The sequence below is a fragment of the Brugia malayi genome (genome assembly GCF_000002995.4).
Source record: "Brugia malayi strain FR3 genome assembly, contig: Bm_v4_ChrX_scaffold_001, whole genome shotgun sequence".
Taxonomy (NCBI): domain Eukaryota; kingdom Metazoa; phylum Nematoda; class Chromadorea; order Rhabditida; family Onchocercidae; genus Brugia; species Brugia malayi.
The window spans coordinates 4,961,995-4,980,135 of NW_025062479.1; the positions used below are offsets into that span (position 1 = coordinate 4,961,995).

The 18,141-nt window shown below is 31.9% G+C and overlaps 2 protein-coding genes across 2 annotated transcripts; one reads left to right on the plus strand and one right to left on the minus strand.

Moving 5' to 3' along the window:
* Window positions 1-3,320: 3,320 nt before the first annotated feature.
* On the plus strand, window positions 3,321-10,474 carry Bma-cho-1 (Uncharacterized protein; the record flags this gene model as incomplete). Its single annotated transcript, XM_043073669.1, has 11 exons — window positions 3,321-3,504; window positions 7,160-7,332; window positions 7,542-7,632; window positions 7,751-7,899; window positions 8,197-8,349; window positions 8,567-8,696; window positions 8,934-9,062; window positions 9,201-9,307; window positions 9,374-9,581; window positions 9,778-9,981; window positions 10,224-10,474. The coding sequence occupies 11 exons, from the start codon at window positions 3,321-3,323 to the stop codon at window positions 10,472-10,474; spliced, it is 1,779 nt and encodes a 592-aa protein (XP_042929603.1).
* A 2,117-nt stretch (window positions 10,475-12,591) lies between these two features.
* Window positions 12,592-14,292, minus strand: Bma-dnj-14 (Uncharacterized protein; the record flags this gene model as incomplete). The annotated part of the gene is made up of 7 exons (XM_001899323.2): window positions 12,592-12,627; window positions 12,883-12,957; window positions 13,089-13,187; window positions 13,310-13,435; window positions 13,662-13,811; window positions 13,976-14,117; window positions 14,222-14,292. 7 exons carry the CDS (start codon window positions 14,290-14,292, stop codon window positions 12,592-12,594), a joined length of 699 nt encoding a protein of 232 aa, XP_001899358.2.
* Between the last annotated feature and the right edge of the window lie 3,849 nt (window positions 14,293-18,141).

Below are 18,141 nucleotides of genomic sequence, written 5' to 3' on the forward strand. Positions count from 1 at the left end.
TATCTTCCCCTATTTTTTTTTTCCTTTTTTTTCTTTTTTCTTTTTTTTTGCAATTTTCCGTATAAATGTTTTGAAACTTCAGTTTGTGTAGATATGTTTCATCAGTGAACAGCTCTGTTATGTTAGTGCTGAGTTAATGTTTGTGCGTGTGAGGAGTTCTATCGCTTTTCTGTATAAATAAATCAGTTCATTTGTGTGTGCTTATATGTATGTAATGTTTTTCTGTTTCAAAGAAATAAGTCAAAGAGAAAGGTCACGACCCCTCACTATAGCATTTAAAGACTTAAACAGTTTTATGGCTATGAGCATTACATAACCATCTGCTGACAAAAATTTAAAGAAATCGATGAAGTGAATTGTGCATCGATGTATAAGGCTTGAATATTACGATGGGAAGAGGCTGATTAAGATGGTTAATACTTGATGAGTTTGATAAAAAAGGAAATGAGATTCTAGAGCGCCGTTTGTTGAATTCGTTAACACAACGCATGAAGGCCAGAATTTCTTAATGGAGTAAGGCGAAATTCAGTTTGTTTTTCCTAAAATTGAGGAAGACTTTAGGGAAAGGTTGAGATGAGTTAGGACGGCAAATTATTTACTTAAATCATTGACTAGAAACTGATAGAAGTTCTCAACTAGCGGTAAAGAATGGTTTTTTTTTTTTTTTTTTTTTTTAAGTGGTAAACAACTCAGCTTAGAAGAAGCATTTTAAAATGTTGAATTGAATGGAATAATTGAATTGGAATAGCCAAAAGGGATACATCATCGCTGAGGCATTTTCTCCTTTTCCTTGCTGCTTGGGGCTTGCCACATCTTACGCCTACTGCACACAGATTTTTCTTCCTCTCCTCCGATCCGTTACTACTTAATCCTTTGCATTCTCTGAATTTTATAATTTCCATATTTTATCCAAGTAAATATCTAAAAGATGGTGTTTGCACTGGATCATGTTTTCTTCCTGTGAATGACTTCCAGGAAGGTACAGATTTGAATAATTTGTACCGCCAAAAAGTGAGTGCTCGAAATAGGAATTTGAACTCCGTCTCCATCCTCTTTCATAAAATAAAACACCTACTTCTTTTGAGCGTTTTAGTGTTTATCCACTTGTGTATGGTACATGAGTGCACTATTTTTCATCATTATCTGATCTGGTCAGTGCTACTTTGAAATTTATATATAGGAGGGATATGAATAACTAACTGGACAGTGGATGAGATTCACGATAGAAAAAATGAGGGAAAGAAAGAAGAGCTAAATAAAAGGCAGAAGGCGGAGCTGTGCTTTGGAAGGACTAAGCTCAAGCTTCACCTCATTAGAGTCCCTTTTCTTTGGGATGTAGAAGCGTGCCTTCAGTTAGAGCATCAATGGACACGACGCGATGAATATTTCATTTACCTCCATCATATACCATCTTCCTTCCCTAAGTCATTCCAGAAAATTTTCACTCACCGATTTTGTTCACCCAATTCTCAATATTTCAATGAGCATTCATCATACTGCCATAAAAATATTTCTGTACCTTAAATAGAACAATCATTTCATTCCTTCCTAAAGCTTATTCAGATTTAAAGATTCAGTCAATCACTGTCACTTCTCCTGTTCCTTTTAATACTTCAATTGTTCTTTGGCAGTAGTATTGCGTAAAAAATTGAACGAATATTTTCAACTACACTACATTTTATATAATTGCAAATGCTAATCTAAAAATTCCCATGAATTTCAATCCTCCAAGTTCTCTTACTGAATTTCCAGTGAATTCTCAAAGCATTTCAGGTTCTTTCGTCACTCGTACTGCAAAGGCTCGAAATTTTACACAAAACCATTATTGCATTTATTTTCCCAAATATTTTCATATGTTCAAAAAAAAAAACAAGAAATATATGCTTCAAATTTCTCTGAAAGTTGCGTAGTGACGATTTAGCAAGAAAAAAAAAACAAAGAAATGCTTGAATCAAACTAATTACATCCATGTTTTTCAACTTATACTATTCAGTAAATAGAAAATTTTCATTTGTTTCTAAACACATAATTCAGAAATTTCTCTTCGTCGATTTTTTTTTTATCATGTATCCAAGCAACTGATCAATTTCCCTTTCGGTATGAATTGTTTATCCTAAGCCATTATCATTTTTCATCGTCGAAGGAACGAAATGGTCTCATATACCATTCAAATTCATGTAAACATTTTACATGAGAATCGAAACAATATTCATTCGTTTTGTCTTTAACTTGTAGAATTTAATTACCTTTTTTTATATATAAAAGATTAGTTCCTCAATGACTAAATGTTGTTGCTTTGTGCAAATTGAGATAAAAACTTTTATTTATTATAAATAACATACTCACCAATGTTGTCAACTATCATTTGGCACAGTACGACATAATTTGACAAATTATGTTTTAGATTTTAATAAGTTGATGATGTATGCTGTTGTAGAATTGAAAAGTTTTGTTAAAAGCAACGGATACGGCATTCCTTAAATGTCTACTATTAAAATAATTGATGGTTAATACTGTTTGTTGAATTCCAATGTTTTAAGACTAAAATGTGATTTTTTTCCTCAAACAAGAGAGAGAAAACGGAGGACGAAGGCATATTTTTCTATCTTCAATTTTTGGAACGTGAACATCAAATTGTTAGGCAGTAATTATTTTGACAACAATTACGGACTTTTTAATGAGTTCAGGACTATCCTTTATGTCTTCCTTTTTTCAAACTTAAAAAGAGGCATGGATAATCATAAATTCAACAAATCCGTGTGCTTTAACTATGTTCAATAAAAAGGTTTTGAAGCTAATAAAAGGCGGATTTCAATAGAACTGATTGTTTGCCTTTAAATGTTTATAGAGTGACATCACGCTAACTTCAATCTTCTTGAGTATAAGAGGAATATAAATTAATTGTATGTGTATGCTAAGTGCAAATTAGGCATACTGAAGACGAAATTGAACCAGTTCAAAAACATCGTTTTTTCCCAATTAAAAAAGCTGGGAAAATTTGGAGTTGCAAGCTTGCAGTTATTGAAATAACTTACATTAGCAGATGAATTATCAAACACAGTTTCAATAATTTTCAGACGTTTTGTATTTCCGTGATTTTTGAATCATTGCTTGCTCATTTATAAATGGTTAATTAGTTTCAGGAGTAATATGTTTGATAGTTCTTCTCTTTAAAAATATGAATGAATTCGATTGTTAAATCTATTATCTGGACTTACGATAAATCAGTTTTAGAATCCGAAAAGAAATCTGTGCCAGGAAAAATGAAAAAATCACATCAAGCTGGTGGTGTTCCTGATTATCAACACTAAATTAAAAAAATGATTGATTACTTGGGCGTTGTAGCTATTGTATTCTTTTACCTGCTGATTCTTATTGTCGGCATTTGGGCTGGCCGAAAAGCGAAAGATGTCAACTCAATGTCCATTGATGGTGAGCAAACTGAAGAGGTTATGCTGGCAGGCCGAAATATTGGTACTTTAGTAGGTATCTTCACGATGACTGGTAAACATTCAATTTTGATTATTTAAACGTTTACGAGTATTTCGAAAATTTAATTAAATATAGCAAATAATATAATTGATCTTTGTTGTCCTGTTGTTACGTTCCAAAATCATGCAAATGCTTTTTCTTGAAATTTGCGTATTTTAGAAATAATCATATTTTTGAATTTCTCCACTTTTTCTGATGAAAAATTGGTAAGGTAAGTGCTAATAATCTTTTATGCTGGTCGTCTTTGATTTATTCTATTTTTAAAAATTTGTGTATGGAATTGTTTTTATGTAGGAAAAGGTGTCTTAGATTATAATTATTTTATAAACTTTTATCTTCAATGTTCGAAAATTTAAGTTCATTTTTTAAGGTTAATATTTGAACAAACAAGTTATTCTCACTCTCTTCCAGTGCCTGAAAGACTTATTTGGAAACTCGTCATTTGTATGTCTGAAAAATACTTCATATATAAATTGAAAGTATCACAAAATTAGTTCAATCAAAAAATATTTGTTGTCGGTGATTGAAAATACTTATTTCCATACCATATATCTTTTTAAGTTTAGGCAATAAATAAAGCATATTTCTGATGTGTTTGGCAATAGATTATGTCGATTCTAATGAACTGAATTGTTTGGTGTTGAGTATTTCATACAAATTATTCATAAATCAAAGAGAAATAATGAGTGTGGATTCATATGAGAATGTCTGTTGGTTAATGGAAGGGTTGCAATTTAAATAACTGGTAAAATAGTTTTTTACTGTGTAAGGGAGATTGTTTGAGATTTTGTATTCAATTCGAATGAAAATAAAATAATGAGAAAATTTTCTGTAATTTCTTAGAGATTGAAATACTCCATTCATTCATTCGTTTCATTCATTCATTCGTTTCATTCATTCATTCGTTTCATTCATTCATTCGTTTCATTCATTCATTCATTCGTTCGTTCATTCGTTCATTCGTTCATTCGTTTCATTCATTCATTCGTTTCATTCATTCATTCGTTTCATTCATTCATTCATTCGTTCGTTCATTCGTTCATTCGTTCATTCAATACAGACACACACACGAAATTGATGCAGCAATAATTCAGTGAATTCGAACCTTTTGAATAATTAAAAAGTTCTTCCGAGAAAATAAATCAGTAAAATATATATATACATATGTTCATAATCATTGTGTTCATCTTCCATTTCCATCTAGGCATTTCTTATTCTTATTTAGATGAAAAAAAGTTCAAAATTCAGAGTTTCTAGGTCAAATGTTATGCGAATTTATTTATTATCAGAATAAATCTATTAGTATCTGAATAACCAGTATGTACCAATTTTCACCACCTTTCAGGAAGTTTCTTTCAAGGTGATCAACGTAAAAAAAAAATACTTTCATTTAAATTATTGCTCTCTAAGGATTCTGTCCATAAATAACATGCAAAATTTGTTGGAAGTCACCTTTATCTGAGTTGAGGGAGCGATATTTGGTTTTTGGAGAAAGTTGGAGTAGGAAATGAAATGGATTGTATTTTAAGGCTTATATATAGCATATATATATATATATATATATATATATATATATGTTTTAGTTGGTTAGTATTAAACTTTTAAATGGCATTTGTGGTAAATGGCTTTAGAGAATCTCAAATATCTCATGGGAAAACAATTCAACTGCAAGCGATCAATTCTTAGATTTTATTTCTATTTCTGCTTGCAGTTATCAACAACAACAAGAGCAGCAGCAGCACTAGTAGTGGCACTAAAGGCAACAAATACCATCACAGATAGAATAGTTTTAGAAGATGCAGATTCAGGATTCATCCGGAAAACATAAGTCAGACATGATTAACCAGCATTTTCATTCCATATAGTTAGATCATTTATAGTCTTTCCATCTCACTTCTACTGAAAATTTTCCTTTTCTTTTTTTCCCAGCAAACAAACAAACAACTGTTTTCACCACTTTTTAAGCTTGCATTTTCATGTAATCTTATTCGAGATCATTACAGTTCTTTCAATCAGCAAAAGAAATGACAGTAACAATAACATTTTCCAAGCATACTAAATCGTAAGATAATTTTATATTCAAAATGCAAAAAAAGAATAGGCTGGTGAAAACTGACAAAGTTCCATATTTGAAAATTAACTTCAGTAATCGTCGCTCGTGAACATAGAATCCTATAAATATTTGTTTACACTCTACAAATTTTGAAAAATGAATGAGATTCCTCAGACGATCATTGAAGACAAAACAATGGCGTGCAAAAAAAATAAAGAAAACAGATATTATTAACCATCTTGTTGAAGTCATTTTTCAATAAGTTTAATGTTTAATTCTTGCGTCACTAGTCTTCTTAAAGTTAGAAAGTTTTTTAGAAGTGAACATTAATGGTTTGGGAGGGCGCTTAAGTGCATCTTTTATGTTTTTTTATATTTGTTCCTTTTTCAATATATTGAAAACAAATTTGCTGATAATAATTCAGCAGTTATAGAATTTATGAAAATTTGAAAGACCTATGCTTCACGTTCTGACATTAAATATTCAAAAAGTTTCTGCATCGCAATACATTTAACTTTCAGATTAAGACACATATTGTTACATAGAAAATTTATTTCTATTTAGAGGAAAAAATAAAAATTTACAACTGTTCGTCTTTTTTTTTTTTTAATTTATGATCTTGAATAATACTACAATAGAAGATATGGATTTTTTAAGGTAAGGAAATGCTGAATGAATATACTTATATCAAAACGTAGAAGTATTCATTGATTTCGGACAAAAATTTAGCTCTGATAATAGCAGTGCTTCTGCTAACAGTGTTGACGACAAATGCTATGAAGAGGTGTTGATAATTCTAATTTAGGCCTGAAGAATAAACGAGAATTTGTATTAGAAATGTGAACAAAATAATAATACTCAGAAATGTTTTAACTAAGCAAATTATATATACGATAAATATTTTATTTAATTTTAGAACTTTTTCTTTTGAAGAATTGCTGTTCAATTTCTAGAGAATAGTGTGGCGACAAAATTTATGATCTCAATCTACGCCCATTTCTTTTTCCAATATCAGAGCCTCCTTCAAAATTCAAGACAGTGTTAATCAAAGTCTTTCACCATTCATTCCTTTGATTCAGATCTGTTATTTTAGTCTGGAAAATTATGCACTATCGACAACATCAAAAAAAAAAAAAAAGTGAGAAATGAGCTTTTTGTTGCCAAAATTCAAAACGGCAATGATTTTTAAAAGATGTTGGTATTCAAAGATATCTGAAAGAAGCTGCAAACAGTGTTTTACTTTTACATCTACTTAATCTTCTTTTTTATTTTGTGTCACTTTTAAAATTAAAGTGCAAAAGCGAAAATTGAAATAATATTAAACTAAGCTACTTAGAGGATTTCAGACTGACGTATTCTTTCATTTTTTTTAACTACTACGAAAACATTAGGTATTGAAAATTTCGAGAAACTCCTTAACGTTGTGGACAAAAACTCAGGTCAGAAAGTAAGATAACACTGAGAAACTAAAATCTTGAAATCGCATTTAGAACAAAAATACTTTATAATATCATTTATCCTTAACAAATTTTGCTATTATAACAATTTTAATCATTACTTTTTCCTAGCAGGTATCACTTCAAGTTAACGAATTATTGCTGATCTCTTTTACAGCAACGTGGGTTGGTGGAGCTTATATCAATGGTACTGCAGAAGCGCTCTACAATGGCGGTCTTCTAGGATGTCAAGCGCCATTCGGTTATGCATTATCACTAGTCATTGGTGGCATACTTTTTGCGAAAAAGATGCGTGATGAAGGCTATATCACAATGTTGGATCCATTCCAGGTATGCTGCTGGGTATTCTGAATAATTTATTATTAAATTATTGGACGTGGAAAAAGTCATGCATTCTCTTATTTCCATAGAAAACTTTGGCAATTTTATAATCATTATAAAATTAATTTAAGTTTATGAAAATGATCGTCACAAAACATCCTTGGATCAGGTTATAGATGAATTAACCTGATCTCCTTGATAAATTTTTGTTCATGCAGGTGAAGTATGGCCAAAGAGTTGGTGGTCTTCTGTTCATCCCTGCTCTTCTTGGGGAAGTATTCTGGACAGCTGCGATTTTATCAGCTCTTGGTTAGTTTATAAATTATGACGCAATTTTGAATCGAATTGCATATTTCTAAAGATTTTCTTTTGGAAATATTACAGGTAATTCCTTCACAAGGATTCTTTTTTCACTGTTCGATTTCAGGAGCAACATTATCAGTGATTCTAGCGATTGATATGACATTGTCAGTAATAATATCAGCAATAATTGCAGTATTTTATACTTTCACTGGTGGTTTGTACGCTGTTGCATACACGGATGTTGTACAGCTATTTTGCATATTCGTCGGCTTGGTTCGTTGTAGATCAGTTGAATTATTGAGACAAAAAGATTTTCAAGAGAATTCTTGCAGTCTTAATTCATTGATTCTAGTAATATATATTATAATTTCCATCTGTGATTTTTATAAAAGTTGCTAGCCAGTCTGCTGAAATAATTAAGTCTAGACCTAGAGATAAAATGAAGACAAGGTTCTGACGATTTATTGTCTCCTTTAGAAGCCAAAGAACGAATTCATTCAAAATAGCTTCAGTGATGATGAATGATAGTCTGAAGTTACGATTACAAGAGAACAATATAATCATTTACAGTGGGTTTGTGTACCAGCATCACTGTTGCAAGATAAAACGAAAGATTTATCAAGGAATGCAGCGGATTGGATTGGTACCATTGGCGGATTTAAGGAAACGACACTGTGGATAGACTGCATGCTGCTACTTATTTTTGGTGGTATCCCCTGGCAGGCTAGTTTTCTATTTATTCTCTGCTTCTAAATTCCCAAAACATCAAGTTTTGATGTAACCAAATTCAATAATTTGGTAGTTTAAACTCTAATTGTCCTCTGATTTTCACGAATATGCTTTTTCAGACACAAACATTCCGGCAAACTTTTTTTCTGAAAATTCTGAAAATTTCCTTTCTAATTCATGTTAGATAAATAATAGAACACATAATTTTAAGGTATATTTTCAACGAGTACTATCATCAAAATCATCATCAGGTGCGCAGAAGTTATCATTTGTGGCGGGTATTGGTTGTATTTTGATGGCTATACCACCTGCCTTAATCGGAGCCATTGCTCGAAATACTGGTTAATATTTGAGTCAGCTATATTAAATTACACATACTTGTAATTGCGTAATCACTTCACTGGAAATAACGCACCACTTCTTCAGCAATATCGTAGGTTAATCTTCGAGAAGAGGCTTACGACTTTAGTTTTTCCATTATTACTTAGTTAAAATGTTTTTGGTTCACATTGTTCGAATTACGCTTCAGAAGTTGCTTTTATGAGAGGACAAAGTAATTTAGAAGAATAAATTTATAGATTGGAGGTTAACCAATTACAATCCATGGAACAATGGCACAAAAAGCGAATCAATTCTTGTTGATCAGACAAATATGGTTGTGCCACTAGTTTTTCAGCACTTGACTCCAAAATGGGTTGCATTCATCGGCTAGTTTAATATTAGCTCTAACGTTTAAGTTATTATGTTTAGATCTGATTTTATAGAAATCTCGTTTTAATTGCATTTCGATTAAATACTTTCGAATGTACAAAAACTGTCAGCTGAAGTCCATAGATAAATTTCAGGACTCGGTGCAGTATCAGCTGCAGTAATGTCATCCGCTGATTCTTCGGTTCTTTCAGCAGCATCTATGTTTGCACACAATATATGGAAGCTGGCTATCCGCCCAAATGTAGGTTTTTCATCTATATTAAAAAATATATGTTTTTAAAGAAGTTTTTTTTTTTTTTTTTTTCAGGCCCATGAAGAAGAGGTGATTTGTGTGATGCGTATTGCAATTATAGCAGTTGGATTCTGTGCAACTTTAATGGCGCTTACAATAAACAGCATTTACGGCTTATGGTATCTATGTGCAGATCTTGTCTACGTTATACTTTTTCCACAACTTGTTTGTGTTGTATATTTCAAGCACTCCAATACTTACGGATCAGTCACTGGTTATATCGGTAGGTTTATTGTTGATGTATCCCTTTTGTCGAAATGATAATGAAAAAAAGCATGCCGAACTGTAGTCTCTGGAGTCCAGTATTCACAATGTTCCTCGAAGCTATAAGCTTCCAGAAATTAAGTAAAATCTAAGTTTCCGATTACATTTTTTATGCGCTGCTTATTTATATAAAGTTAAAAACAAATCATTTGCAGTGGGATTATTGCTAAGGCTATCTGGAGGCGAGCCACTTCTTTCTTTCCCAGCATTTATCCATTACCCTATGTACGAAGAAGTGATTAAAGAAGATGGTACGATATTAGGGACTCAGTTCTTCCCGTTTCGAACAATGGCCATGTTGGGCTCATTCATCGCTTGCATTGGAACCTCTTATCTTTCCGAATATTTATTCGCAAATGGTTAGTTCAATTTTTGAAAAAACTGGTGCCATTTTCTTAGTATAATCTAGTTAGTTCATCGAAACCATTTGCAAAGCCTTAAACAATGGAATTCAAATTGTTCAGTATTTAACCAGAACAATTACACGGAAAAGATAGATCTCCTTATTTAATGTTTTCAATTCCGCAGCGTTTCATTTCATTGTCTGCGATTTTGAATCAGAAAATTTGCATATTTGAATTTACCAACTGCTGACATTTAGGAATATTACCAGTCGGAATGGATTTCTTGAAGTGTGTCGTTAATATACCACCCGAACGCATTGCGCTGCATTCAGATGTCAGTTTTAACGTAAGCAGTGAAACACTAAATGCGCAGAGAGCAAAAGATTCAGGTGATAACTACACCAGAAGAAACTTTCTGAAACCACCTGAAACGTTAACGATCACAGAGTTAAGTACGCTACAACCCTCCAATAACAAAGATTACCTAACACTAAGTAAAGATATATAGTATATAAGCCAGTCACCACAATCCAACAAGGAAATGAAGTCTTCGAAAGCAAGGATATATATCTGTCCGTCAGTCAAATGCCTGCCACATTGTGGCAAACGTCCCTGAATCACATTAACTATTAACACCGATATTTTGTATGAATATGAAAACACAAGTTTTATTTCATAGCTCCCATTATATTCCTCTATAATTTTCAAACCTCAATTAGCTCAAATCGAGAAATCATTCACAGAAGGTACCTGACCAAATATGATGGATCTGCTTGTTTTTCTGGAAATGAGTTCACCAGTCCTCTACTCTATTCTTACAGCTTAGTTCCTCTTAGCGTTTTGAACTAATACAAAGTTTTAAAAGATTGTGAAAATCACGAATAATGATTTTACCATGATACACTCTGATCCTTATTATGTCACATAATATAAAATATCGTTAAATGTCTTCTTCATTGTTTACTTGTTATTCAAGACTGATAATCACAACGACAGCAGTGAAGAAAAACAATATAATCATAAAACAATCAAATGTCCAATGCATTTACACGGATTAATAAATAAATACTTATCGTAATTATCTGACAATAAATAAGGCATCGAAAGGTAACAGATCCCTAACAACATCGAGTGATAATTAATTAATTAATCCTTAATAAAAAACAAAGAAACTGAGCACGCATTAGTGCCTGAGTTACATCCAATGGAATACACGACATAGCATGAAAATGAAACCTAGAAAACAGTGTTGAATAGTTGTCGGAACTAGGGGGCGATTCCCACTTTTTAAGAGATTATACATTAAATCCAATTAAAATTCAAGATTAATACATTTTTAAGTGGTTGTGCTATATGATCAATTTTTACTTATTGCCAAGTGAAGGATTACATTACCAAACAGGTTTTTACTCATTATGTGACTTAAAGAAATTTTTTTTCTTTGCAGAATATCATCTCGCTTATCCAGCGCCAACACAATACATTTATCATGCTTTCGCTCACATATTCTGTACATTTTCCTCATTTATCACTACTTTTCCATTATGCTAATCGTATGTATTTCTCTTATCCAAAAAAGGAAAAAAAAAGGAACATGATCTGTCGACATAATTTCGACCCGCTAAAATTCAATTCATTATCTGTAATTTATAACGCTAAATTGAATGTCATCCAATCTCCAGGACATTTCAATTCCCTAGACTCGAATTAGACTGTAATACAGAGCAATATATGATAACATGAAAAAGACATCATCACTACTAATAATGCATGTATTTACAGAGAATATGAGCAAATGAATGAGGGAAATACTTAAAAGGAGTATTCCAGAAACACAGAAATCCCATCAGATTGGGAAAATAACCTGAGAGAAATCTAAATGATCAGTAAGGCATCTGCAAAACGATGCAAAATATCCCTCAAAATTTTTTTCGAAAGAAATAAATTTTACATTATCTTGCATACAGCATTAATCGACAGCAAACACAAACGCAAAGTGGGGTCACCACAGAATTCATATTAAAATCTCTTGGATAGAACTAAACATTAATGCACTTACTCACACGTACATATCTAATTCGCATGCACATAAACATATCCGATTACTGGTTGGAAATTTAATCTACAAATCTGTTCTTTTCAAATCACATTTTTCTTTTTTTAAATCCAAATTCAGGTTTCACACATCTAGTGAGATCTGCACCTTATAATATCAACAGTCGAAGACACAAAGAGAAACAAATATGCTATGATGATTAAACGTAAGTAAACATGATGAACCAACTACTAAAATAAGCAACTCTGCAAAGGACCATTTAACTGATTCCTGATTAGGAAAGCAAGAAAAATTCACAGAGAAAACTTCACTTGGAATATTTATAATAACCTGGAACAAGCAAAAACAGTTGCAAACACTAAGCTTTGTGTGGTTAAAATCGATGAAAAGATAAGAAACACTAACTCTCATACGCTTTCATTAAAAAATTAAGGGAATAATGATAACAAATCAAGAAAAAAAAATGTAAAAACTATGACTACTAAACAATTTATCTAACTACCACTATTTACTATTTTAATTTGAGCGTGAATGATTCGCATTCAATTCAAGACTTTTTGTTATAAACATCATCTTACATCACCACCTCCTAAAAACATTGTCAACTGTAAATTAAAATAAATGAAAAAGACTTCGGAACAATAAAACATAATGAAAGTTGATTTTAATATAAAAGAATTGAAACTAAAGGAAAAACTTCATTTACGTGCTTCTGAAATTCCCTTTCGCAGCTAAAGCAAATGAAACTCAAGGTTAACGATGTCAGTACAGTTTAAGTAATTAATTAACTGCAAACACCAACCTGAAGTCATTCAATTTTCAGGATCAGCTTCAGCTTCACTGTTTGTATGACAACTTACTGGATAATTTGCAGGATGATCACAAAGATTTTCATTTGAGCTTTCAGCAGTTTGTAGGCTTCCATCGCCATTTCTCTGAAAAAGGAAGTAGATGTAATAGAGCAACAAAAACACTGAACAGGGATATATGGAATAAAATCAAAACAAAAGAAACATAATTTTCTACAAGATTCTTGAAATTCACAGCAAAGATGCAGATAAATTACACTTTTCGGCAACATATTCGATTCTTCTGGCTGGCCAACAATTACTGAGGCATTTCCATTTGTCTCCTGTTCTGCATCACTTTCTCCCATATATCCTTCCTGGATAATTAGGATCAATTCACTACTAATTTGTTTAGTATAACATTACAACAACAAGAAAAAAAAAAGTCCTCAGTGCAGTACTCATCATAATATTTCAAAGTAAAGAAACAAAGGGAAACCTCATCAAATCCTTTTGGTTTATATTTGCCACAACAAAAGTTGCAACAACAATTGCAACAAAACATACAACCACAGCAACAAAAGAAACAGCAACACGTCGAAAGACCACAAATGACGAACGCCCACTGAAAAAACCATAACAAATCACTGTTTGTTTACATACTCCTCTAACTTTCTAATCATGGCTTATCGAAGAGTCCTTACTTGTTCTGTGAGTATGGAACAAATCTCATGTCTCAGATACACAACAACATAATCAGGTATGAAATGAAGATAAAAATATCTTGTTCAATGTAAAATAAACGCTACTGCTTATTGAAAAAAAATTTTTTTTATTTGAATAAGCTATACCTTAAACCAGGGCTTGAAAGCTAAACCGATTACAGCACCGTCATCACCAAACTGTTCCATTAACTTCAGACCCACGTCTCCATATTTATCGTATACTTTACGTCTTGTTGGTACCGACAGCACAGCATGTGCATGATTGATTTCTTTAAACTGAAGGATGACGGAAATTAGAGTTCTTGAATATGAACAACATTTTCCTGTTTTACATTAAAGTTATCTGCAAATATTACATCAAATTAAATTCTAAACGGATGAATTCCTTATATATTATACGCATTGAAAGTGAAATCAGCTCAAAGTTCGTCAAAACCAACGCGTTCAGTTTTCTCCGGATCATTCTCTAAGTTCTTGTCGGGATGACACTTCAAGGCTAGTTTTCTGTAAGCACGCTTGATATCATCATCTGACGCATCCTTTGTAATACCCAAAATTTCATACAAACTAGGTCCTTTTGTTCTGGAATCAATATGATTAGAATACTTGGAGGGTTTTGCAACAAATTCATTCAAACTATTATATAGAGAATTTTAATATATAAAAACAGAATTCTCATTACTTACTTCTTCTGTTTTGAATTAGACCTCTCATCTTCTTGTGAGTCGGATTCGCCCAAGTCTGATGGTGATACCATGACTTGCTATAAATAACGATAAATAGTCACGTCATTTACATTACTTGCATGTCTAAAGTAGGTAGTGGTAAGAATAAAAAAATATTACGCAAGAATAAAATAATTTCAATGAAATGAACAAGTACAGCTACAGATACCAGAAAGAATAAGTGGAGGACGGCAACGTCAGCAAACTTTCTCGGATTTAAACAGTGACAATGTCACCAGAGTAAGTTACAGCGATCTCACAAAGTCATTCTACGAAGACAACGAAAACGACAACAGCAAGAAGAGTTGCAGGAAAAACTTCTTCTTACCCACACATCTCCAACTTGAAGAAATGCGGTCCCGTTATATTCAAACAGTGTTACGGTGACAGTGCACATGGACATTTCGTCTTTGTATTTTACTTTTTGGCATATGTTTGTGTAATGCTTATTTGATAAAAATCATAAGTGGGGATTGACTGCAAGAGAGAAGTAATACAAAAGCAATATAAAACTGATCGTAAATTAAATGAAGAAAAACCATCCATCAACCCTATAATAGGATGGTGAACTCTGTCAGAAATCAGCGATGAATAAAGACCGGTTTTATACATGAGGAAGGAGAACAAAGCTTTTTATTAATTTGTGAAAGCTGTTTAGATATTTTATATTTTATTTACATCCCAGAACAGTTCGTCTAGAGGACTGAATTTTAATTCTTTGTTTTTACTTCCCGGAGTGGAATACTCTCACTGGTTGTTAGATTTTCATTCAATTAAGTACTGAAATAATAAAAGGATTAATTCTTCTTGATAATTCATAATGTGGTCACGGTAGAGTCCTTCCACGCTTATTTCTTTGAGTATTTTATGGTAATCTTTACTTTGGACAGTTAGATACGTCAAGCTATGCTACCAAATTTCATTAGGACATAAAGCCTGATAGATAACATATTAGGCATTCTGTGATCTCGACTAAAGCTTCTACGATACTTTTACCATATGTGCCTAGCTGTTATTATTGTGCTAATAATAAGGTATTTAGATAAGCAAGATTTGTATATAACTAAAGTCTACTCCAATAAAATTAGAAAGCCAAAAATATTGCCATGGCGCATTTAAATAAAAACATTATATGATGTACAAAATGTGTTCGCACGAGAAATGGAAAAAGTGAATCATAATGCCTTCATTTGATTCATTTTTCTGTGTTCATAAAATGTGAAGTTTGGTATGATAATTAGCTAAAAAAAAAATAAGTTTGACAAAAGTTGAGGGCACCGACAACGGCTCATTTGTAATAATAGATCAATGCGAAACATTACTTTCAAATTTTTGAAAAGATTCATTATAAATTAAATGAATAGTGAATACGAAATATGACTGAAACTCTCAAAAATTATCATGAAATAATGCATTAATTCGACAGTCAACTTACTTAAATTTTCTTAATTAAGAAACTCCTGAAGAAAAGTAGAAATGCTTCCCAAAGAATGTTTCAGTTCTTGGCATTCAATAAGATTCAAGTAGCTTTTGATAGAATGACACGACATTGTCAACGATATATTTACTTCACCTTTCAGAATAGTATGAGCAAAGACAGGTAAAAAAAGGATATTGAAAGGTGAGATACCATAGCGATGAGGAGTTCATTTAGAGAGGAATCTAAAATTAAGATCCAAATAAACAAAATATTACTTTAATATGAAATGAAGTTAGAGATGAAGAGAGAGAAAGAGTAGAAGCTAAGAAAGGCAAAAGAGATAAGTTCATTTATGCAGTTTGAAATAAAAACGCATTTCCCTTCCATTCTTTAGTTTTTGCTTAAAGTTATGAGAACAGGTGCGAATAGAGAGAGCCTTGATGTAATGTACACTATTACAATGTGCAATTTATTGCTGCGCATAAATAAATATGCGTGCGGTGGATGCTTAAAGCTTCGGCTTGCACATCCACATGCCTCTATCTAAACAACTACGGTTCGTCAACTTCAATTTATTCTCTCTTATATTGATGATCGTTATGCTCTGTTCTCCTTACATTCCTCTATTCTTCTTATCATTGGCAGTGCAGCTTGCAAAAAGTAATCCAATTTAAGATTCCTGCCGGACAAATATCTTCTAGTTTGTAAATTGATGACGCTTCACTATCTTACTGTTTTCAAAAAAGCATGAACTTGAACATTTCATGGACCATCTCCAATGCATATCTTTTTTCCATTCTTCAAATAGTTACTTAAAATTGAAAATGGAGCATAGCTAAGAAGAGTTGCTTGATTCAAGTTTAATGAAACTCCTTTTGAAGACAAAAACATTAAAGGGAAATCATGGAGTGAAGTAATGAAATTACTCAAAATCATTTTAAAACGATCACTTTTTGCATGCTCTGAAAGTGATAAGATCCCTCCTAATATTTCATTTAAAAATTTCTGTTCTAAACAAGGGTTGCAACCCATGCACTGATACATACCATCACCGAAACAATGGATTAAATCTGAATATCATCCAACTTCTCAAAACAGTACTTTGCCAATTTTACGAACCAACCTAGCAGCATTATTATTAATTTGTCCTTCTTGCTTTGCTTTTCTACTTAAATATGTGCAGAATGTACCTGTTTTATCAATTTGTTTGCACTACTTTATTATTCTAATTTAACATGGCAAAAAAAATTGTGCAAGGCATATTTATTGTATTATAATATGAATTTATCGCCTCTTTTGCTTACCTTCATTATTCTTCTGCTCATTTTCTCTCCTCTCTATTTCCTCAAATATACGAAATTATTACCTGGCGAGAAAAAAGTATGTGAGAATTTTCATTGCAAGAATAGCTTCATTAATTAAAATAAAACCTAATTTATATGTATTTTATATTAGATCCAATTTACCTTGAAATGGAACTGACAGCATCTGAAGAGTGCTGAAATATAGCGTAGCATACATCCTGAGAATTCCAACCAAGTTGAGAAGGTACTACACACAACAATCGGCTAAGATTTAATTTACACTACCAAAAGTTCAATTAGCAAGTGTGCTAACCTGAGTGATTAAACAGCTGACATCAGCATCTACTTCTAAAAGATAAGCTGTATGACGCCTTCTGCAGTAGTTATATTACACTAAATGCACAAGCAGTTCGGGCGTTATCGAATAAATACGTGTGACAGCAAGATGTTGTATAAGTTGTGTGCTGCAGTAGTAAAACTGTGCAATATTTTAAAATACACCTTTTTCTGTTTCGGCTTAATTTTTGATAAATAGCTTGTTGAAAGTTAGGGAAAGTGAAAGTTTCTCAAAGAATATTTTTGCGAAGTAGATTTCTTCTCAGTTTATAAATTCTGCTTTGTATTTTTCTCATATATTAAAATTTATTTTTTTTTAATTTTAAAAAAATTGAAATTAAGAATTTTAATACAAACCTAAGCATATCTTTATTGTCGCCTTCACTTTCATTCTTCCACCCATCAGTTGAATGACCTTTTTTCAAAAATCCATCTTTTATGTTTGTTCCTTTCCAAATTTAACAGTAAAAATGAGATATATAAATTATTACAATTTCCATTTATTCTCGTACGCATCAAATAATCGTTTTACGGAAATTGCCATTGAATTTTTTAAAACATATACTAATATATGAATAAATTCAAGCGCAAAAATATTTCAGAAGTAAAAAGTCCTCTCTATCAAAATTAATCATCCTAGATACAGTCACCATTTCATTAAAAAATCATTCAAGTATTGTGATGAAAAAGAAATTGATGCTGTTAGTTCGATTCATTTATTTGGCACGCATTTTCTCGCGTTCAGTAGTTATTTATAACTTAATAAATATCAGCAGATAAAGGAATAAAGATGGAAAGCAAACTTTCTCATAATATTGCAG